Raw genomic sequence first — 24368 nt, 5'->3', positions numbered from 1 at the left:
GTCAGATTTAAGAACGGGCACTTTTGCTTCCTCCATTCTGGAATGTACCAGGATTTGAAAGTTCTTCCTCCAGTTCTGACGTAACTACTACTTTCATAGGTTTATTTTCACCTAAACTGATTTTATCACAGCATTTACTATTGCCAGAAAATTAAGACAGTTCTGAAGTCATTCCTAGATTAATTTAATGCTCTTTATGAGGAAGTGACAGAAAAGCACCATTTCTTTTTTTGTTATTAATTTCAAAATCTCAAGCATTTGTTCTATTCTTTTTTGCAGAAATCCAATTTTGGCTTCACCAGACTATTCATGTAGCCTAAAAGTTCAAGCAATCTGACTACCTTGGTTAGTAAAATAAGTTCTACTTTAGGTACTAAAATTAGGAACACCTTAGAGGTCTCCTTTACCGTACTTGCTGGGGATTGTGCAGTTTTTAAAGAAACATATTTCGAAAAACCAGTTTTTAAAGAAACATCTTTCGAAAAAACAGTTTTTAAAATAATGCAAGGAAACAGCCCAATAGTTATCCTAAACTCACAGACATGCTGAATACCATAGTTAGTAGCAACCAAGGCCTCCAAAAAGAACCCCTTCACTATTACTCCACAATGTCACACTTACCTCAAAAACTGTGAGTTCACACTTCATTATTGGTACACCATATCACAAAGGCTACATTTATACAAATGTCAGAGTTTATTACCTGCTTTTCCGCAAAATGGTACTGGCAGAGTTTTTTCCACAACTGTCTGTCTTCACTAAGCATGTACAAAGTTGGGGTCACTTGACCCAGAGTAATAATGTCCCAGCCATCAGAGAACCTGTATAAGATGTTATTCAGCATATGGAGAGGGAGATCCATAAGCGTAAGACCATTGTTGACTTGCTGGAAGTAAGAGTTGAAGACTTTTAGCTACAAAACCTTGACAGTATAAGGTGCAAATAAGATTCTTACTTTAAAGGTGTCTCAGGTCTTAGTTGTTCAAAAACACTGAGTAAAATCTATGGTTAAGTCTTGCCTACCATTATTCTCTAACTGCTGTTGTTGAAAACTTTAATGATTAGAGGTACAGAAGAAGCTACAGACTGTAGCTTTATAACATAGCTTTTCTACAGTTAAAATAAACATATCCTAAATTATTTATTTAAAGTTCAAATAATTTTTAAAACACTTCTTACAAAATAATAGCATGCAATCTTGAAAACTACATATTTTCAATATGTATATAGATATATTCAATTCCACCTTTGAGATAAGTGTGCTAAAGCCCTAACTATAATAAAGATATGAACCAATTTTTTCTAATCTGTAGGATCACTACAGTTTCTCAATTTTTATTAAGAAACAAAGCACATGTCAGTTTGCCTTAAGACAACTGGAGTACAGAAGAGAATACAGAATGCAGAAATACGGAATAAAAGCATTTTGGAAGTCAGAGGAAGAAGAGAGCAAGCAGGATAATTTCCGAAGTCTGGAGATAGTTCCCCTTATACATAAATGAGAAGTTCTGCAGGAGTGTTTGAATAAAGCACTGAGAAAGTTTTCACTGGGACTATACACCTCTGGGAACTTGAACGGGGTAACCTACGGCACAGCTCGTGTACGAATAACCCCGGAGCCCACAGTGCCAGGTGGCACAAAACCCAAGAGGCTGGAGGCAGTGTCCCAGCTGGGGAGGGAGGGAGCGTGGGCAGTGCTGGCCCCACCCAGCAGAGCTGCCCCAGGAGAGGGCACTGGCAGCAGAGCAGCTGTGCTTCAGCGGGCTCTCGCTTCTATCGGCTTATTTCACAGCCACCCATCTCACAGACTAGACTTTCCATAGTGTCATCTGTTATAAACACCTTGGGACTATCATTCTGTGGAGGAAAATGTGAGTACTACAGATGCAAGATTTCACACTGGTGCTTCCAGCCAATGTAAAACAGCTCCGAGGGACGTGTTGCACTGGAAAGAAACCAGTGCAGCAGTAACTGCAGTGTCTGTGCTGTGGTTGCCTGGCATATAAAAACTGCTGAGACCGGGTTCCCCATTCCTCCTTTCTGTTCCGAAAGTAGCTGGTTTATTCAGATACCCAGCACACACAAAAAGGACTACTTCAAGATTTCATAGCTGACAGACAATAGGTGAAACACTAGTATGATTTTACTGTGAGCAATATCTTGCAGCATTTCTTTCTCCAGGAGTAACCCAGTCTGATTAAAAAAAATTGCCCGCTTATCATCAGAAGTTTCCACTATAAAACCCTGGACCACTGCATACAACATGCTTTGAACATGATGAGAATCCAGATGCTGAAGTCATTATACTTCCTTTTTTTTCCTTTCCTTTTTTTTTTTTTTTTTTTACAAAAAGCAACTGTGCTTCTGCAAAATTGCTACTTGAATATTTTCTTCCTTGATACACCTCTAAAATGCCTTTTATATTTTTATTTCTTCAGTTGTAGAAAATTTACTTTGGAATTAAGAATTGGTATTTTTTCCATTTCCATCTGACAATCTAGAGACAAACATTTTGAAATTCATTTAAGTGAGAAAAACCATTACATCTATACATCTCTAACACAAACCAGCAGTACAGAGCTATTAAAAATTAGAAAAGTAAGTTGATTCCATTTCATTAGTTTCATACTACTTCTTTAAAAATAAAGAAAATAAGTAAAACTGTTTAAAATGTATTTGGAATTCCCTCCCCCCAATTTTATTTAACATGATTTAATAACATACCTTGTTCATCTGAAGGTTTTTTAATTGTTGCTGCCACAGAAGGATAGTTTCTAATCGGCAAATCCAAATATTGATGTTCCCTACCAACACAGATTTTCCTACTCCCCTAATCAGTATACAGAGAGTAGAACTCAGATCCTGTAGAAGATCTTTGATTAATCGTGGATTATATTGGTCTTCCATGACTGGAAAACACAACAAACCAAATACAATTGTGGCTGAGTTAACCAAGCTAACAGTTAGCTCAAAGTAATCAACACTTTTTTTAGATGAACTAATTAAAACTCAACTGTTTGTGTACAAATAGCTGCCCTAATTCCCACTATGACATTCACTAATGTTGTTCCATACATGCAAGATCAATAATTAACAATTCCACAGGCAAATCTGATGCAACATTTCATGCTACACATTTAATAAACCTAATGCTAAACAAGTTATAAATCCAATTTCTTCTCTTCAAGGTGGATAGTATTACAGCTCCATTTAGTGGGATTACCAGAAGGAAAAATAAATCAGTATTATGTAATAGCTTTTAAACAAAATAAAGAGAACAGATATGTATTTCAAGTTTCAGTACATCACAAAAACTTAAAACCAAACACTTTATTAATCTAAAAGCATTCACATTTCATGAAGAGTATAATTTAGTAGTAACCAACAGTTTCTGAATAGAATCTAATTGTCTAAATTCCACCAACCTGCTTCAACAGACATTATTCGAGGACCAAGAGAAAACAACTTATTGCAATTGTGGGATGGGAGGTATGAAACCTTGCAATAAATCAACTGATATCTTAGTCACAGCAACTAAATCTGATGAAGCAGATCACAAAACCTTAGGTCTTACCCTTCCGCACAATTTTATCCAAAATGTTAAAGTAGTTCTTCTGTGCTGCACCACTCAGTGAAGTTAACTGGGATTTTGCAATTAGCTGCAAAAGCTAGGACAAAAAAAATAAAATTCAGAAGAATGACAGAAGTAAAGGATGGTTTTAAATACACACTTTCAGTGCATACACTCACCTCCAACACCCTAGATCACACAACGGCATTTTGTGAAAATATAAGTATAGAGTTCAGAAAAAGTAAGACAAACATGGAAAACTTTAGGCATCCCCACTAGCATACCATGAACAACTCCTGAAGGATGTACATTTTCAAAATACTATATGGATAGTAGTGTTTATCTCTGACAGAGCACATGACATATAGACTTTAGGAGTTGTAGTGAAACAATGAAGAGAGTCTATTTTGGAGGCTCACAAATACAAACATGAACGTCAGTGTGGCTGGGTCCTGAAACTCCTGAGAGATTTGGTGGCCAGGAACATCACTCTGAACTGATACCTGCTTACCAGAGTTCCAATTTCTGAGTGAAATTATCGTACTGGTCAAACTGAACTGTGATGGATTTAGTGCAATACTTTCTACTCATGGAGAAGAAATATCATATTTTACCTAAACTAGGGGAAAAAAATTTCTACATTACTCCTACATTGAGGTCCCTGTTAGAATAAACAACGGTGATCTAATAATGAGCAGTGCACAAAACATATTGGTAACTTTCCCTTAACTAAATAGCAAGGATCTCCTAGCTGTTCACACATCTCTCTCTGAAAACCCTGTGAGCAGAAGAGTGGCAAGAACAGTGGGAATGGTTTAGGGCAAAGTAATCAGAACAGCTTAAATTCTTGGTGCATGTAAATGCCAAGCTACAGCTACTAGGGGCAGCCCTTGCTCCATTATGGCACCCTTGCTTTTACACTTTAGATTCAGTTTTGTAGCTGGTAAGAACCATTGCCTTTTCAACAAAAATGGTCTCAGTATGAAATATGACTTTAATGTTGTGACAGTATTACAATGTATAGAAGTGTGGCCCTGAGCTTTTCAATTGCACTTTATAATGACTAGTTCAGAACAAGTGTTCTCAACACATTGGAAAGCGAAAGCAGGGAGCAGAAGCCAGCATTCCCTGCAGAGCACTCTCAAGACTAACCTGCAGAGCCTTGCTGGTATAGGATAGCATCAAGTGTTGGCACAGAAGGAGAATAAAGACTAAGCCTGCCAAAAATTATATTGTATCTTCATTTCTAAAACATCAAATTGGCACTTCGCTCAACATTAATTTTCTTTTGGAAAGAAGGACTACACCTGTTCTCTCCCTGATTTAATAATGTTCCTTCTGTCTTCTCTGTACGATCCCTGACAAGACACTATGTGCTATGAAAAGAGGAAATAATTTTCTTGATGTACTTAAATACAAGCAACCTAGTCTCAAAAACGGTATAAAAAGGATCCCTTTCTTGGCGTTTTCAAAGCCTTTTAGTTTGATTAATAATTTAGAACACACCTAGAGGTCTCTGGCAGTTTGCCAGTTAGAGCAAGTATGTATATTTCTCTTGATTTATTTAAAAAAATTCAGTTACGTTACTCAGTTTGGAGATCAAATCAAACAAACAGATTCCACCTAACTTATTTTAATGAAGTTCCCAATTTCAGTTAAAGTTAATATGCAAGGACTAAGGCAATTTTAGCAGAAGTAAGGTAGCATGAGTACAAGGATCTGACACACAAGTTCAGTCTTATGGATGTGTGCAAAGCCATGGCTTATGTTGTCTACTAGAGATTATAACTTTGAATGGATCATCTGTTTACTCAAATGAAAATATGTGGAAAAATCCCATATCAAACTCAATGTATCAGCATTTAACAGCTACAAAATTATCGATCTACTACAGCACAAACAAGTACAGAAGAACAGCTTATCCTACCTTCTCCTTCTCACTGCCCACACCAAAAGGATCCTGGACAGACATCTATATTAATTTTAAATAATGCTTGGCAGATTTTTAGTTAGTTGGAGAATCAAAATGGATCATTCTGGTGGTCTGGGATCAAAGAAGAGCTACCTAGTAGGGCTTTAGAAAAAGTATTCCTGATTTATACTTTGCTATCTTTAAATGGAAGAGGCAGAACAGCACACATAAAAGTAATCATAACTGTGTTCATGCATAACTAGAAATAATCCTTAGAGAAGAAGAAATAGGAATGGCTACACTGCATTAAATGAGCTCTACACAAAGTATTGTCACCATTAGAAATTTCAGGAAAGTAAATGAGAACTCATGTAAAGCAGATAGGCATGGAATGAACTGCTTCTTTTGTTAGGTCTGAGTTGCAGGCTGGTTTAAAATCTGAGAGAGTAGATTAAACATTGTTCTTAAAAGTCTGTGGCAACTTCACATATTACTGAGATCTGCTCAGATGTTTTCATTTGTTAGACAGAACACCACATATGTTTCTCAAGTCCACAAGTTCTATGGCTAAAGAATGAGCAGCAGCTGTCACTCATATCAATCATGTTTATTAGTGTCTTGGTAACTTTTGAGGTCTTATGTACCTGTTGATAAAAGTCAGTTTGACTCTACCACCTCAGAGGAACTGATACGAAAATTTAATTGTACCTTTGCATTTGTAAAACAATTCTAAATGTTAAAAATTTCAAATAAATTCTAAAATGTTAAAATGCCCACTATTTTAATTTCACCCTGATTGTTTAGGATCTACCATTACTAGAGCAATGGTTTGGATTGCAAAGCCAAATTTCTGAATTTTAAAGTAGTGCTTTCTCAATGATCTTAAGCCTGGAAAACTACACCAGCATTTTATATTCTTTAGTGAACAGAAGAAAAACTGGTCACTGTGCTTATGTTAGACTTTGCACTTTGTTCCAATCAACTGTTTTGAGCAATCCAGCTTAGGCACTGCAGCATTTAAAAAACACGTAGAATTCTAGATTTGCATTCATTCTACCTGTTTTCCATTCAAGTAAGGCACTCAAGGTTGACACCATTTATAACACAAATCACCTTTTTTAGATGCTTTTTTTTCTTCCTACTGTTCAAGGCTGAAAAGTCTTGGGTAGGATTCCTGATTCTGCTCCCAAAACAGCACTAAAAAGTAATGCTCTAAACCACAACACACACATACAAAAAACCCCCAAAGCTGCAAGGGGAATAAACCAGGCAACTACCCTAACCACTCGCCTGGAAACAAATCCTTTTTGCTTTGTTTCCACATCTCTTGTTTTTCTGGGAGTATAATACATTGCCTCAACTTCACAAGGATGGATAGAACATGTTTTCTCTCCAAATACTCCACAGCCTTGTGGTAAGGGTGTTCTCCTGGTATGTTTATTTAATTTTGATTCGTGTCTTTTAAAGTTCTGGGTGCATTCCAACCACTACATTATTTGTGAACAGCCTCACCGCTGAGCTGAACTCTAGTCCTGATATGACTCATTTTGAGCTTCCCTAGGAGTGGGGACAAGAACTTCACTATCTCAAGTTAGATGAAAAAAAAAAACCCTGAGGCTAAAAGAAGATCAGTATCGCCCAGAACAGGCATTTCCAAGTGGGCAGCTGGTTAGTCATTAAGGAAATTAAGGCTGGAGTCTCAAGTTTTAAGGGTTATTAACAAAGATAATTGCATAGATATCTTGTCCAAGATTAAAAAAAAAAAAAGTGTGCAATGAATCACAGGACTGTTAAGAAGTTGCAGAAGAAACAGAAACCGCAAAATATTTGCACATCAAATATTCTTCTGGAAATTGCTATTTTAAGCATATTTAAGATATAGCCAAGTATATTTGTGATGAATTACACTTTGCTGGTTTTGGTTGTATAGAAATTATTTTGCCTTTAAAGAAAGTTCACTAACCAGACTGATGAACAGCAGTTGAAACTACCATCAATGCTTCCCTCTAAATACACAGCACACAGTGGCCATCACCATCCTCCTCAAGCTAGAGGAGCATACAGCTCATACAGCAATATAATGAGTTTTCACCAAATAAAGATTACGCAGTTTAAGGTTGCTTCATGCAGTATAAATAACATAGGAACACGATATTTATACAGTTACAAATCATCTGTTCAGTGCAAAAGTATTTCTTTTGTACACACAGGCACACCAGCAAATGCATTTTTATAATATGAACATAAAATAAAGAGCTTACTTTGACCACGTAATTGAACCTTCTGATGTCCTGAATTGCACTTGAAAAATCTAAGCGGTTAAAAGCTTCTCCCAAGGTGCAATAGCCGTGTCTCTGAGAAGAAAAAACACACTTTAAGTGGAAAGAAACAAACAGACAAAATTGAGCATGGATGCCGTGCTCCCTGAAAATACAATGTATCTGGACTGAAGAGTTATTTACTTTCTTGTAGAACAAACGAAAACAGATAGGCTGTTTGGAACTAACAGGTACATAACCAAGGCCTTTCAATTCATACTAATCATGCAGTCTGGAATCACTGGTATTTGAGTGCCCTGGGAATCTACTCCACTCTTGCACGGCCATGATGTTGGCACCCTCTCATGGATATCACACTCCCCATTTGCCTCAGCACAAGTTGCACAGCAGTCTGAGCCTACAACCAGAATTATCTGATTCACATCTGAGGGTAAGAGCACAGGTAGTTGCTCCTAGGATTGGAAGAACAAATGGTGTCAACATCTAAAATTTATTTTCCAGGTGCTAGAAGCTTAGGTACCTTTTTTTTTATGTCCCAAGAGCATGAGCAATTGCATTTTCTTTTGGTATTTCCCCATAGGTATCTTAAGGTAAATATGGAAGTTTCAGAGGGTGTTGTGAACTACTTAATGTGTCAGTAGCAGCCCAAAATGACGTGTGATCACATAGGCTGAGCACATTTAGAACCACAAAGCCACATGGGAGCCTAGAACAAAATATAATGATACTAGAAAAAAACCAACCCCCTAACTGAAAAGAGAGTTTTGCAGAGCAGTGTGCTAGTATGGTTTATTAGCCCAGGAAGGAGAAGGATAAATAATTATTTGAAATTCATTCCTAGACAGACTTCCTTGGTGAATTTTGTGATGGTGACAAGATGGCAGTACAAATTAACATTCCTTTTTGTGACCCAAACAAAGCTTACCCTGGGTGCATCCCAGTGGGACAGGGGACAGTTATCTACTTGCTGCAGAGTGGTGGTAATTATTGCCTATAGGTTAGTGACCAAATTTGGGATTGTACTGCTTGCTAATCCAGTTCATACATCTCAGATCCAAGTGTGCTGCACACTTCCCAATGTGCACACCTTTGCTGGCTAATTGCAGCAAATTAACACTTACAGACAACAAAACTTTTGTTGAAATTTAAGTATTTGTGTCTATTCTCTGCCTCATCATCATCATGGCTGGGCTTCGCGAACGAAGATTAAGGAAGGCTCTATCCACATTTATTACAGGCACGCTAGTAGCTAACGAGGCCAATACGAGATAGACATAATTCTCTGGCTAAAGAGTTATCAAAAGGTCAGCTTAAATACATTAACATGAGAGACCCATTTCCTTGAACAGCTGGAAACGGATTTCTACGAAAGCTCTGCCTTTCCCAATGCACCATCATGACAAAATTACTCAAAAAGCATCCCCTGCTTCATTTCAGCTACACACCTGCACTTGTTTTGGCTTTCTTTATTTTCAGTGCTCTCCCATGGCATGTTTCATAGGTTTCTTATCAATACCTTCCTACTCTTGTCATTTTGCCCTAACAAGCTGTATCCAGTTTAGAAAAAAATGTTTCCTGGTTGTGAGACAGCAATTTCAAAATCAAGTAAGATTACAACTTGTAAGAAAAACTAGAGCTTCTGTAAATTATGTTTTAGATTAGCTTAAATTGTTGTTCTGAATTCTTTTGTTCAGCTGTGCTTATTCCTTGCTATTGCTACTTTTTGATTCTGCTACTTTTTTTAACTTTTTAGTCTAAGCTTTTGAATTTACATGAAGAATTTCTTGAAAAGATTAGTGATTAATTCTAACAATCTCTGGTTAGTTTTTTATTAAAAAAAACCCCAAACCCTAGGAAAGTCAATGGTCAAATATCAAAATATTTTTTTCACTCTCTGAATGGACAAGAAATCCAAGCAAATACCACACATCACTAGTACACCAACTTCTATAGGAGTAGCAGAAAAAATAATCCCAACATATAGGTTATGAAGGACAGCAGTGAGAGATTTTAGGAAATTTGTGGTTTGGCCTGAATGTAGTCTGAAAACTCAGCCTAACAACCTTATTATTCAAAACACCATAATGATTGGTGACAGTCTGTCATCTCTCCTTCCTTCTTACCCTAAATTTGAGATGGCACAAAGGGAAAGAGCATGCTTGAGACTTTTGTAGACCAGTGTAAGTAACCTTATCTAGAAGACAGAGCAGAAAGAGGGCTTTGAATCTGGTGAAAGGCTTTACAATTACCTTCAGATGTAGAAGGGCAGTCTCTGGGTCACTGAACTACAAGGTGAAGTCTTCAGGTGTGTCCTCTACCTAAGCTCTCTCCAAAATACCACGCTCTTCCTGAGTACAAAGTTCTGTATGGTCTCTCTTAGCTCATAAATGCAAAGCCAAATTTTGCCTGCATGACTGCAGTCATTACACTCACCTGCTTCCTTCTCTCCATGGCATTACTATGTGGGTGCAAAACATCCTTACTGGTGTTCAAGTTCCACCGATCCCAGACAACCATAGGAATCAACATAGGAATGAATCTCAAACTTCAAGACAGTTTATCTCTGCATAAAATGGATGGCTTTCCAAGGGTTTATTCCAAGATCTTTCATGTTCCTTTCACAGTTGCATGATACAGTTTATATTCCAAATGGAAAGCACTGAATATAAAGGTCCTCTTTGTAAAGTTTGAGACTGAATTTTTACTTACTTACATTCAAATGTACACCAAAATTCAAAAATATCAGGTAGCTGCCTGCAAGCACCTTCTTTGGAGACAATTATCTGGTTTTGCACTTTCAATTTTAGTTCAAAGACAGACAGTACAAAGACAGATGGGCTTGGATAAGTAGTGAACTGTATGTCCATCCTTGAAGTTCCCACTTTGCCAGCTGCCTTTGCCTCACCACGTACAGGTGTGCTATGTTGCCAGTGAAGAGTTAAACACAACCCCTAAGACACACAGCACAAACGCTGTTTTTGAATATACAGTCTGTCAATTAAGATGCACAAATATCGCAGGAATTGACCCAGAGCATGCAGACTTACTTCCTTGGTGCTTTCTTTATGAACATAAATCCACTTTTCACGATAAAAACCTAAAATAAAATCAAAATACAAGGATTTTAGGCTTCCACATTAGTTAATGCCTTCTAGAAAGAAATTGAACTAAACAGACAATAAAATGCTTCATAAGATAGGAGAGATGGCAGAACAGTTTTAATGAAGAAAATTTATAAAGGCTGAAAAGGATGACTAAAATTTTTTACAAGTTACGTACTTCAAGAAAATAAGGGAAGAGTTATATAATTAAAAAAAAAAAAAACCACAAAAAACACAGGAGTGAATTACCTTCGGATCTTTGAAAAAAAACCCAAGAAGTGATCAATACCACAGCTTCAATTGAGACATATCACTTTTGACATGAGAATTTGTTACCAATACAGAAGTAAACATAATTTGGAAGGCTATTCTATGGGTGAATATAAATGAACAACTATAGCAACATTTTTCTGAAGCTACATGAGTCTTCTAAAATAAATGAGAAAACTCAGGCGTACATTGTGAATCCGTGTTATTCCTAAAATGATCTTTTTTCCTTTTCTTGGCTGCAAACTCACAGTCTTCAGTACTGTATACTTCTTTCTCATCATCCCCAGTTATGATGCTGAAATAAAAAAATCTAATTAGAACAGCAGTGATTAAATATTTAAGATGCATACAGCTTACAGTTTTCTGCATTAAAATCTACCAGCTGAAAAAAACCCACCATATTCTTAATTAAGATCCTCTACCTGATTGTCTATAGCAATGTGTGTCTTGAGAGAAGCTGTCGTATTCTTTTCTTCCCAGTGCAGTTGAATTTTGTGTCAAAGTGATTAAGTACACAACAGTATCTTCCTAATAGGTATCTTCTAAGTCATTACTGACATTTAGGAAGGACTACTAAGAAGTTGGTACCAGTTGGACAACTGCAAGGCTGTCCAAAGCTCTGGTGTACAAAAACTCATTATTTGAAATGGATGGAATCTTGAAAAACTGCACACAGGTATAAAAGTCAGTGCAGAATTGTTTCACACCCTTGCATAGGCAGAAAGCCAGCGAAGAAAGACATCTCTTACTGCTGTCACTTTTGAGGGAAAGTCTTTCTTTTAACAAATGCTTGAACCACAACACTGTACATAATATAGGTGTCATGCTGTACATGATTTGTACAGCATCAAGAACCAAGTGGTCTGTCTCTGCCAGAGAGACTCAATTATATCTATGTCACTTCTGACAGATAACTATGTAACCCAACACTGAGGACTATACCAAATAATTATGTATATAGTGCACAGACAATGTGAATATACATGAAAAAATATACGGACAATAAACTATTAAAATAGGGTTCTTTGATAAAATAACCTTTCTAAAATTTACATACATTTAAAAACTGCCCATGCTACAGGGAGTCTACACAGTTTCATAAAATTTTCTTTCCATTTTTGCAGATATCTGTAAGGACCAGCAACACAGATAAGAATGGGTGTTCATTTTTCTAGCACTGAGAAGGAAGATACTTCATATGAAGGCTATGGTCTTGCCCAGATAACCAGAATAATGAAGGATATGTGGTAGTGAAGTTTAACTGTAAGACTGTTTTATTTCCCCATTACTGTTCTTTGACAACAAAGTTGTATACAAAACCCCTCACATTTGTTACTATTTTTAATCTCAGTTTGCCAGATGAAGCTATTTATCAATGTCAGTTTGAACTCCAAATTAAAAAAAATGAACTCTATAAAATGAATGACATCAGTTTATTCAAAAATAACCTCTATTTGGCCATTAAGTGGCAAAAATTAAATTATTTTAGTTTATTGCTACTAGCTTATGCAGTTAAAATTTTCAGGCCTGAACCATCTGTTAGGGAGGATAACTAAACAACACTGTAAAAAAAGCTCTGGATTTTCGATTGCTCCTATCAGTAAATGCTAGTTCAGCTTAAAGATACACAAGTTGAGAAGACTCAGAAATCAAAAGTTAGTTTCAAATTAGCTTTCCTCTTTTGGGATTTAAACCTAACATATCCCTGCATTCAGACACTGCTCAATCCAAGGTCAGGACCTTAGTTCATGCCTTAATATTTTTAAAGCAGAGGATAAAGACTCAACACCTTCAGTATTCTATGCAACAGTGCCAAATATCACCTCTGGTCAAACACCAAGAGTTCAGAGAGAAGAAATCACCAACAGGCAAAAGCAAAGCAACTGACAAAAGCACAACATCGCCACCAAGTTATTTGATTATGTAGCACTCCAATCCATCAGGTTTGAGGTTTTTATCCAAAGCTTTCATAAAGGAAATCTCTTTTTAAGATCACTAAAAATTAATTTCATTATGTGTCAACATATTGGCTTCTCCTTATTGAATTTCATGTGGTTGGTGATTGCCCAGTCCTCTAATTTGTCAAGGTCTCTCTGCAGGGCCTCCCTGCCTTCAAGGGAGTCAACAGCTCCTCCTAGTTTTGTGTCATCTGCAAACTTGCTTAGTATCCCTTCCAGTCCCGTGTCCAAGTAATTTATGAAGATGTTGAAGAGCACAGGGCCCAAGATGGAGCCCCACGAAACTCCACTAGTGACAGGTCACCAGTCTGATAATCTCCCATTCACTATTACCTCTGTGCTCTACCCGTGAGCCAATTGCTCACCCACCACATGATGTGTTTATCCAGCTCTGTGCTGGACATTTTGTCCAGAATGATCCTGTGAGAGACAGTATCCAAAGCTTTACTGAAATCCAAAAAGATGACGTCAACTTCCCCTGATCAGCTAGGTGGGTTACCTTGTCATATAAGGAAATCAGGTTTGATAAGCAGGACTTTCCTCTCATGAAGCCTTGCTGGCTGTGACCAGTGACTCCATTATCTTTCAGGTGTTTTTTAGTCTCTTTCAAAATAATCTTCTCTGCAACTTTACCAGGCACTGAAGTGAGGCTGACAGGCCTGTAGTTTCTAGGGTCCTCCTTCTTGCCCTTCTTGAAAATCGGGACAACATTCACCAGCTTCCAGTCAGCTGGGACCTCTCTGGAAGGAATTGTGAAGATGAAGAGGATATTTCAAACACCTTTGTCTAACATTTAAATTTGCCTGTGACGTTCCTGGAATTCTTCACGTCTTTTTAGAGAGAAGACAAATTGGACTGTTCCTTCTGAGGATCTCCTGATATGATGGTTTATTTCCTCATGTTCTGTCCCATTTCATGTGGAGAGTCTTTCCCTACTTATCTGTAAACACCACCACTCTTCTTGACAAACTTTAAGTCTGAAAGCAAGGAATGAAAGCAAGAGTCCCACAGACATTAAGAAGAATGGGACAGAAACAGAGGCAGTTCCCCAGTGACTACGAGCGTCCATTCTTTCCAGAAACCTGCAGAGCTGCTTGGCGAGTAATAAAGCTGCTCTACCGTCACAAAAGCAACCCCTGCCCCCTTCAAACACCAAGCTAAGATCCAATAAACCAAATCAAAAGTTGCATGTGCCATATGGTGTAACAGAAGCCTTAATGAAATGTTTTTATTATAATACTGCACGTGACATCTGCCTGCACCTGGAAGGATTTAAATACATACATAATACTGCCAATTTACAGCTATTCTTACTTTCTTGTCTTGATGATGCACTTAAAAAAAAATTATTCTAAAGCTTCTAAAAGCAAAGTATCTGGTGTTCTTAGAACTATAATATTTTAGATAAAGCATGTAAGAACTTCAGCTTTTTCAAAAAAAATAATTTCATATCAGTATTTAAATAACCTTTTGGGTATGACACTTAAATGATGGAACATATGACAGGGTTATCTGAGCTCCAGCTATTCTTCCTTATCCCCTTGCTTCTTTTCACATGGCCCTCAAGTCACACAATTACATACAGAGACACACTAAGTGCTTTACAAGAGACTCAAAGCCAGTTACAGCTTGACCATGCATGGCAAATTCTGAAATAAGCGTCTGCACCAAATAACATGACAATGTATCTGCCAAAATATTTTACACTGCGTACCACAATATGAAGGTCTGCACATGCCATAGGAGAACCCCAAGCCTGGGTATATGCTGGGTGCAGACTGGATAGGAAGCAGTTTTGCAGGAAAGGAGCCAGAAGTCTTATGGTTAAGTAGCTGAAAACAGGTCAGCAGTGTGCCCTTGTGTTGTATTAGGCCAACTGCACCCTGGTTTGAGTTAACGAAAGTGTATCCTGCAGACTGGAAGAAGTAATCATCCCTCTTTATTTGGCATGAGAAACTGCATCTGGAGTACTGTCTAGTTTGGGGCTCCCCAATGCAATAAAAACATTGTCATACTGGAATAAGTCCAGTGGGGAGTTACCAAGGTACTGGAGCACATGATGCCTGAGGGTAAGAGAACTGACCTTGTTCGGTGTTAAGAGCTGGTGGTGCAGGGAAATCTGCTTGCTGACAATTTCTAATCTGAGGGTATAAATAAGATAGAGCTGGACTGTAAGGTATGGGGAAGGGGGCAGTGCTAAGTCAAGTGGTAACGGACACAATCCGTGATAAGAAATTCTTACTAGACTGAGGGGGGGGCAAGAAGGGATGACACAACTTGGGACAGGACAACAGCAAACAAAAAAAATAACTTTGAGAGTAACAGAACTTAAAACAGGAGCCCAGAGAAGAATTTCCATTCTTGGAAATACACAAAGCTGAACTGGGCAAAGCTGAACTGGGCAAAGGTTGACCTTGCTTTGGATATGTGTTTGGACCAGATGGCGCCCAGAGGTCACTTACACCCTAAATTGTTTTATAAAGTTGTGCAAATAGACATTAATTGCTGCTTAGCAGCAGAAGTTAACTCACAGACAAATAGTTCAAGCTGCAGTCAGATTCAAAGTTCAAGGTGTAGTGAAATTATTCCAAAGTAGTGCTACTATGCCAAGAAGTATCAACTTGAATTCCTTAGTCTAAATTTGGACAACGTGCATTTTTAACTGAATAGACAGAAGTAGAATTAAAAAAAAAAATTAAAGCTGCAAAGTTTGGCTTTGCTAAGTAGGAGATGTTTAAGATGAAGATGGGGAACCATTGCAGATGAGGATGCCTGCTGCAGACTAAGCTGGCCCCTAAGTCTGAGATTCTGACAAATTGGCAAGCTAGACTAATAAACCTAAATCATGAGACACTGCAGATTGCATGGAAAATATTTGCGTCCTTAGTGCATTTCATGGCCAGTCCATTCAAACTGAAGTATTTATTTTAGTCCTGAACTTTAAAAATCCAGTATTTTTGCTCAAAGAAGCAATAAAAATACCTCACCTTGCTCTCTGAAGAAAAGATATATAAATATAGACATACAATTACAAGCAGAGGAGCAGAAGTCTTAATGGTATTCACAAGGACAATGATAATTTATTTCATACTTGTCAAGCAATATTAATTAAAGCAACGCACAAGATGTAATTATTTAGCAACTGTGTAAATAGCTTCAAAAATAAATTAGATTTCCTCTAATTTGCCAAGTATATTATTAAAGGTATGAAAGAGGAAAGAAAAGATTTTTTTTTGAAGGTATTTAAGGCAACTTTTATGTTGGAGGCTTACTGAACATTCTTCCAGTGTTTGGTATCCACAATGGCCAGACTGTGTGAAAAAAGAAGCCCGAATATGATCGGTGACAGATGAGCACAAAAGGAAAAAGGGCATGAAGAAAACAATAGGTCGAGACAAGCTTAATAATAATTCTTCACTGCTTAATAACTCCCTTGAGGATTATTTCACAAATAGAAAACACAGGTGTATGACTACAGCAAGCCCCAGCTTGTCAGTAAATTCCCTCTAAATCAGATGAGTTATCCTATCATTTATTGGACTATGAGCACATTATGACGGAATTTTTGACCAAGAATGCTATCCCTCAGAATTACTTCTTTGTGGAGAAACCGAGTAGAAATTTGTTTTGACAAAGCTATTTATATCACACCAGTCTGTGGGCATTTGCCACAAGTATTATTTTATTTATCTAATCTCTTTCTCACCCGTTTTACAGGAGCACATACAGTCATATATTGTATAAAAGACAATGAGCATTAAGCTACTACTGATTGTATATTTGGAGTAAAGGTCTTATATGACTGCTATAAACAGAACTAATCCAACGCCCACTCATCAGAAAGTCTTCATTCACTTCCTGGTAACAGTTCAATATGCCTGCTGCACTTGCAATTTATATGTATTACTTTTACCTTCAAATACTACTAGACAGGCTTTTTTCTTTTTTTGTTTTGGTTTGGGGTTTTTTGTTGGGATTTTGTTGTTGTTGTGGTGGGGTTTTTTGGTTTCTTGTTTTTCTGGTTTGTTTTTCTCATTTGTTTTTTGGGGGGTTTTTTGTTGTTGTTTTGGGGTGGTTTTTTGATTGTTTGTTTGATCGGTTGGTTTGCTTTGGGGTTTCTTTACATATTTTTTATTTCGTTATTTTTAAAGACATAGAAGGTAAGAAGGGATCTGGCTGCCTACAATAAGCAACTCAGGAAGCAATGACAAAAGACAGACAATATCCATAAGGGTCTCCTGTCTGCCTAACTAAACAAAATACATGGATGCATTTGTATACAGGCGATATCAGCTACCACAAACAGTTGCACCCTGTTGCCTTCCCACCTGCCATTAACTCACACAGAATGACTTCTTTTTTTAACTTACACAGTGTGGCTGATATCATTCAGCTGATTATTCCCATCCTCAAGTGCAGGAGTAAAGGGCTCACATCGTTTCCATCCATCTTCTGTTTTAACCCATCTCCATCCAGGGGATCTCCAGTCTTGGCCCAAAAATGGCATGGTTTCTCTATAAGCAGCAAGAAGACATTCCTTGTGTATTATTTATTAATAAAAGTTGCAAAACTTCTTGCCATTATTTCAGTTTTCTGTTTAACCTTAAAAAAAATATACCTTGATGAAAGTTCTCTGTAGAGTATCCTTTAAAGAAACAGATTCAGTGGTTTAAGTATATTTCTTATTCTCTAACCTCATTCTTCTTGTCTTTAAGCATTTATTAGATCAAGGTAGGTTTCCTACCTAGTTCTTTAGAGAACAGGAAAAGAATGGTAGTCCAGGAAAAAAAATATTCCAAAAGAAGCAAACTTGTATCCTGTGTAATCTGCTCTGCCATGATCAAACAGATTACTGATTTTTATACATGACTAATAAATGGTTGTTAAAGAGACTGAGAGCCCACAAATTCAATGTTGATCCTTTTATTTTTTCTAAGGCTTATATATACTGAGTTTGTGCTACACTGTGTAGTGATGTTTCAGTAAGGGAATTTTCATTTTTCCAAACATTTTTTCACTTGTTGTTGAAGGTCACCTCCCACGCCAGGCTATTGACCAGATACCAGCACAAAAGAAGACTGCAACATAAAGTCCATTGTGACATGTCTCCCAAAAATCTCTACAAACAGATGCAAGGTATGTCATTCAAACAGTGTTCTGCTACATTTTTTCAAAAGTGAGATTCATTTCTGACACATTAAGAATGTGAACAAAGCAGTTTTCTATACTTTGAAGAGTATGACCTTGCCAGCTTTTGCTGTCTTTTTCCCATTAGTCACACAAACATGTTGCTCCTTAGTTTAACAAGGGATTTCACATACAGGCTATAGAGGAAAGGTAACATTATCATATTTGAAACAATGTTAATATATAATACGAACAGCTTTGGTCCTAACCAGTATGCATTTTCTAATACTTTTCCAAATTGAAAAAAATATTAGGCCACATCAGTCAAGCATCACTTTGAATTTATTTACCCATTTGCACTCTTGACCAGCATCTGCCCAATATATTAGTTACAACAGGAGAGGGCACAGACACATAAAAAGCCAGAAGAAATACAAATTGAGTGAGCCAAATGAGTTTTTCTTTAATTAAAAATCTGTTCACTACACAAAACAAAGTGCATTGTCTAGGCCTCAGCATTGACTAAAGTCCCCTTCCTACTCATAACTCAGCCTTCCTCTGCATCTAACAAGAACCTTCTCCAAAATTTACCACATCCTTTCCCCCAGTTATTACAAACTCTGTTCATGCCTATCTGCATTTCCAATCCTTGTATTGCTTCCTAGGAGTAATATGAACACAATATACTTTTTTCCCAAGTTGTTTTCAACTGCCCTCACATTGACTGATCACACAATGGTTTGGGTTGGAAGCAACCTTAAAGATCACCTAGTTACAACCCCCCTGCCATGGGTATAGATACCTGGGCTAGACCATGTTGCTGAAAGCCTCACCCAGCTTGGGCTTGAACACTGACAGGGATGGGATACCCACTACTTCTCTAGGCAACCTGTGCCTCTTCACTCTCACAGTAAAGAATTTCTTACTAAAACCCAATCTAATCGTACCCTCTTTCAGTTTGATGCCATTCAAAAGTGCCTCTCCAGCTTTCTTGTAGCCCCCCCTCAAGTATTGGAAGCCTGCCCTACAGGTCTCCCCAGAGCCTTGTCTTCTCCTGGATGAACAATGCCACCTCTCAGCCTGCGTTCATAGCAGAGGTGCTCCAGTGCTCTGAGCATCTTCATGGCCCTCCTCTGGACTTACTCTAACAGACTGACATTCTTCTTATGCTGTGGGTCCCAGAGCCGGATACGGCACTGCAGGTAGGGTAACAGGAGAGTGGAGTACAGGGGGAGAATCGCCTCCCCTGATCCACTGGCCACACTTCTTTTGATGCAGCCCAGAACACATTTGGCTTTCTGAGCTGCAAGTGTACATTGCTGGCTCGTTGAGCTTCTTGTCAACCAACACCCTTGAGTCATTCTCAGGGCTGTTCTCAATCCATTCTCCACCCAGCCTGTATTTGTGCTTGGGACTGCCCCACCCAGCTGCAGGACCTTGCACTTGGCCTTGTTGAACTTCATGACATTCACACGGGCCCACCTCTGTCCTGTCAAGGTCCCTCTGGGTCACATCCCTTCCTTTTAGCATGTCAGCTGCACCACACAGCTTGTCATCCACTTGCTGAGCGTGCACTCAATCCCATTCTTCATCGCTCAATCCCATTCTTCATGTCCCTGACAAGGGTGCTAAACAGTCCCAATATCAAACCCTGAGGAACATCGCTCATCAAGAATCTCCACTTAGACATTGAGCCATCGACCTCAACTCTTTGAGTGCAAATATCCAGTCAATTCCTTACCCACTGAGTGATTCATTCATCAAATCCATGTCTCTCCAGCTTAGAGACAAGGAAGTTGTGTGGGACAGCATCAAATGCTTTTCACAAGTTCAGTTAGATGACATCAGTTGCTCTTCCCTCATCCACCAACGCTGTAACCCCACTGTAGAAGGCCACCAAATTTGTCAGGCAGGATTTGCCCTTAGCAAAGCCACGCCGGCTCCCGTCCTCACGCACCCTATTGAGATCCCAACACCTCACTCCTCTAGGCAGACTCCACACCCTTCGGTCCTGCCCCTTGCCCCAGGCCCATGAGCTCATCCTGACTCCAACAGCTAGTCCCAAACTCCTTCAGCTCCACATGCCCCTAAGAGCGAGTCCCCAACCCCCCAAGCCACGACTGTCCACGCTCAGCCTCAAAGCCCCGTGCCGGCGGGGCTCACACACAGAGCCGAGCACCATTCCCGGCCGGGATCCCCTCACTCACCTCCCCTCCCAGCAACGCCTCTCCCCGCCCGGCGCTCGGACCGGGCCCGGCGCTGTTTCCGGAAGTACCATGGGCCGCGCCGGGCCCGCCCACGCAGCGCTGATTGGTCCCCTCCTGCCGCGCCTGTTGCTACCCGGCAGCACGGGCCGCCATTGGCCGAGCGGGGCGGCTCTGGCCCCGCCCACCGCTGGCCCGGAGCGTCACGTGACCGGCGGGCGCGGCGCGCACGTGCCAATGTTTTGGTCGGCGGGGGCGGGTCGCGTGGCGCGCGCGGGGCGGGGCGTGCCTCGGGTGACTCCCCCCGGGTGACCCCTGAGTGTGTGACGTCACCCCAGTGTGACCCCTCGGTGTAACCTGATGTACCCCAGTTTGACCCCTTCCCCCACTAGTGTGATTCCCCCCCCCAATATGATCCCACACCGGCGTGACCCCCCCAGGCTGACCGGTGTGCCTGGTGTGACACCCCCTCCCACTCCCTACAGTGTGACCACCCGACGTGACACGATCTGCTCCAGTGTGACTCCACCTCTGGCGTGATCTCTCCAGTGTGACCCTCCGGTATGCCTGGTGTGACCCCTCCCCGCTGTGACACCCCTTGCTGTGACCAGTGTGCCTTGGTGTGACCCCCTTCATGTGGTTCCTCCATGTGACCCCACCAGTATGACCCACTGTGACCCTCCCAGTGAGACCCCCTCCCGGTGTGACCAGTGTGTCCCAGTGTGCTCTGGTGTGCCCCATGTACCCCCGGGTGATCTACCGGTGTGTCCCTCTGTGCCCTGGGTGTGCTGGTGTGCCCGGAAAACCAAACTCATGGAGTGCCTTATTTAAACTTTAAGTCATTAATATGTGATTGTATAAACATTTCAGATTTCACTTAAAATCAGTCATTTTCCCTCATATGAATGTAGAGAAGATTAAAAAATAGAAGGTCAAGGAGCTAAAAAGAAAATTAAAATTGTGATTTCAAGCATGGTAATCAGTCTTAAATTTTATGCTGTAGAACATATGCTGTAGACTTTCAATTATCTGAATGCTTGGTATTGAGGATACTGCAATTACTGAAACTTGTCTCCTTCAGAAAGCATTCCCTAATCCTTTTGCCAGTCTTAGCCATAAGAAACTGGAGGTTTTGGTCTTATAAAATAATTTCAGCTCTGTAAGAGCACAGAATTAGGTGAAGGCTCGCATTGGAAGGGCTTCTTTTCAGTCTTTGGTCTTGAAAAAATTACATGAGTACTTATTTTTTGCCTGAGATTCATTGTGCTATCAGTATGTCACTTAATAATTAAACTACTGTTTTACAAATTGGATTCCTTTCTTGTAATGAAGAGAGAAAAAAATACAGTACCATAATCTTTTTCAAGACCCCGTTGTCCTGACATCTAAGACAAAGGTGCTGCCTTTGCATAGCAAAAGGCTGTAGGCCACAGCCTCACATTGGAAAAGGATATAAGTCAATATTAATAGTTCTATCACACTATCAGGAACTTGTAAAGCTCCTTTTCCAGCCCATGAAAGGGTCTTTTTTACTCTTTGGCATGGAAATCTACAAAATTACTTCGTAATGTGGCAAAAATCCTTTTGTCTCTAGGTTCTGTCTATACTTTCTTTCTGCCTTTGAGGTATCCTGTCATGTATGGACATACATGTTACCTCATAGCTCTGGTGGGGTTGATCCTTTAGGGCAGGTAGGATTTGAGTAGAAAAACATCATGAGTGAGGCATCTAATCCAAAAGTGATACAGTTCAGAAAAAGTTATGCAGTTCTCTTGTGTTTATCTGAGGACTAAGCAGCACTAAAACCTTGAGAGAAAGTAACCAGGGGATTGCTTCTTGAAAAAGTGCAGCCTTTTGAGAAGGACTTGCATTGGAGCAGTTTGCGGAGGACTTTGTCCTATGACAGGGACTCCATGCTGGAGCAGGGGAATAGCACGAGAAGGAAGGAGTGGCGTAGACTGTTACGAACTGACCCCAAGCCCTGTTCCCCATATCCCTGTGACACTTGTGCAGGGCAGGGGGTGGAAGAAAAGTCAAGAACAAAGAGCGGAGTTGAGTTTGTGAAGGGGATTTAGGAAAAGGTAGTTTTTGTTTTATTTTAGTTTCTCTCTCTCCTATTTTAAAAATACCCTACTTTTAATTCACAATAAATTAAAATAATTTTCCCTGAGTAGAGTCTGCTTTACCTGTGATGGTAATTCGTGAAAAAATCTCTCTGTCCGTTTCTGGACCCATGAACTTTTTTGTCTTTTTTTTTCCCGCCATCCTACTGAAGGGGAAGAGTGAGAGAGCAGCAGGGTGGACACATGGCAGCCAGCCAAGGTCAACCCACCACACTTCCTTAATTATCATAGAATGGTTTGGGTTGAAAAGGATCTTTGAAGGTCATCTAGTTCCAACCCCAACTGCCATGGGCAGGGACACCTTCCAGTAGACCAAGTTGCTCAAACCTCCATCCAGCCTGGCCTTGAACACCTCCAGGGATGGGGAATCCACAGCTTCTCTGGGCAGCCTGTCCCACTGTCTCACCACCCTCACAGGGAAGAATTTCTTCCTAATATGTATCCTAAACTTATCCTTCTTCAGTTCAAGGCCATTCCCCCTTGTCCTATCACTACATGCCCTAGTAAAAAGCCCCTCTCTGGTTTTCTTGTAGGCTCCCTTCAAGTATTGATAGGTGTAGAAAGTCCCCCTGAAGCCTCCTCCTGGCTGAACAACCCCAATTCTCTCAGCCTGTCTTCATGGGAGAGGTGCTCCAGCCCTCAGAGCATCTTTGTGGCCCTTCTCTGGACTTGCTACATGTCCTTATTCTGGAGGTCCCCAGAGCTGGATGCTGCTCTCCAGGTGGGGTCTCATGAGAGAGGAGCTGAGAGGCAGAATCACCTCCCTCCACCTGCTGGTCATACCTGCTGATATGAAGCCGATCTAGGGAATATTACCCTGGGTGAATACCTCACACTTTAGGAAGGATACAATAGGGAAGGAGGACACAGAGAAAGTAATGTATTTCCTGTAGCTTTTTTCTTTTTTTCTGGTAAGGTTCTAGAAGGACAAGGACAAGTGTGCCTTCCCAGCTTGGGCAGTCACACTTTTCGACTTGTGCTTCAAATTTAATAAAATTATTAATAGCTAAGGTATGTAAGTAATTGGATTTTCTGTGACAACTCTCTTTCCTGCATATTCACTGCTACTCATGCCTAGCTATTACAATATTTCACCTGCTGGCTTCAGCATATTTATATTAATTATACAATAAAGGGAGCAGGAAGAATGTGATTTTTTAAATTTATTTTTTTTTTTAGTACAGACCCACTTATTATAAGACTTATTGTATATGAGGTTTCATTCCAAATGTCTAAAAATCTTGTGATATTCAACAAGCAGATGTAAAGTGGTTGTTGCCCATAGTTAGTACTGAGCCATCCTCTCTTGCAAGCCTAATTTTATGTCTCTGTACTTCATAACCAAAATAGTTTTTCTATTTAATGTTTATGAAGTCATTTTTCTATTTGATGTTTATCATGCCTGTCCGTCTGCCTTTTTTTTAACAAAATATGATAAATTTTCAAATGAGCAAATTTAGACATATTTCCCATGTATATTTGCTATCTTGATAGTCCAAGCTCTGACCTATAAAAAATTCATCTATGACTGTGAAATTTATTTTAAAATATTTTTATTCATTCCAAGTATTTGTTAGGTATTCGAAGATGTATTTGTTAAAAATGTACAAAAGAAAACATGTTGTTCACTTTGGGGGGATTTAAAACTCTAAAATAGCAAAATAGAATGTGGAAGCTTTTAAGACTATTCTACTCAACACAGAGCAGATCGAGCAGTTCTTGAATAATTTAATAATGATTGACACTGTTCTGTTTCAGACATTCTTCATAAAGTTCTATGGTAATTTTCTTATTCTGGTGTCACAGTCGTCTATTATGTTTTA

The 24368-nt window shown here is 39.4% G+C and overlaps 1 protein-coding gene across 3 annotated transcripts in view; it reads right to left on the bottom strand.

The window, feature by feature from the left end:
* Nucleotides 1–20502, bottom strand: part of FBXO25 (F-box protein 25) — a 29578-nt gene extending 9076 nt beyond the window's left edge. For all 3 annotated transcript variants that reach the window (XM_017814563.1, XM_017814564.1, XM_017814566.1), the window contains exons 1-8: nt 20426–20502; nt 17462–17605; nt 11322–11428; nt 10810–10859; nt 7745–7837; nt 3575–3668; nt 2725–2909; nt 704–886 (exon numbers count right to left, since the gene is read on the bottom strand). In XM_017814563.1, the coding sequence (XP_017670052.1) occupies nt 704–886; nt 2725–2909; nt 3575–3668; nt 7745–7837; nt 10810–10859; nt 11322–11428; nt 17462–17605; nt 20426–20496 (927 nt within the window). In that variant the 5' untranslated portion in view covers nt 20497–20502. The remainder of the gene's footprint in view (nt 1–703; nt 887–2724; nt 2910–3574; nt 3669–7744; nt 7838–10809; nt 10860–11321; nt 11429–17461; nt 17606–20425) is intronic.
* Between the last annotated feature and the right edge of the window lie 3866 nt (nt 20503–24368).

This window comes from Lepidothrix coronata, unplaced genomic scaffold, assembly GCF_001604755.1.
Source record: "Lepidothrix coronata isolate B3197 unplaced genomic scaffold, Lepidothrix_coronata-1.0 Scaffold45, whole genome shotgun sequence".
NCBI classification, from domain to species: Eukaryota; Metazoa; Chordata; class Aves; order Passeriformes; family Pipridae; genus Lepidothrix; species Lepidothrix coronata.
Note: the sequence above shows the minus strand (reverse complement) of the source record. Positions and strands in the feature narration are given on the sequence as shown.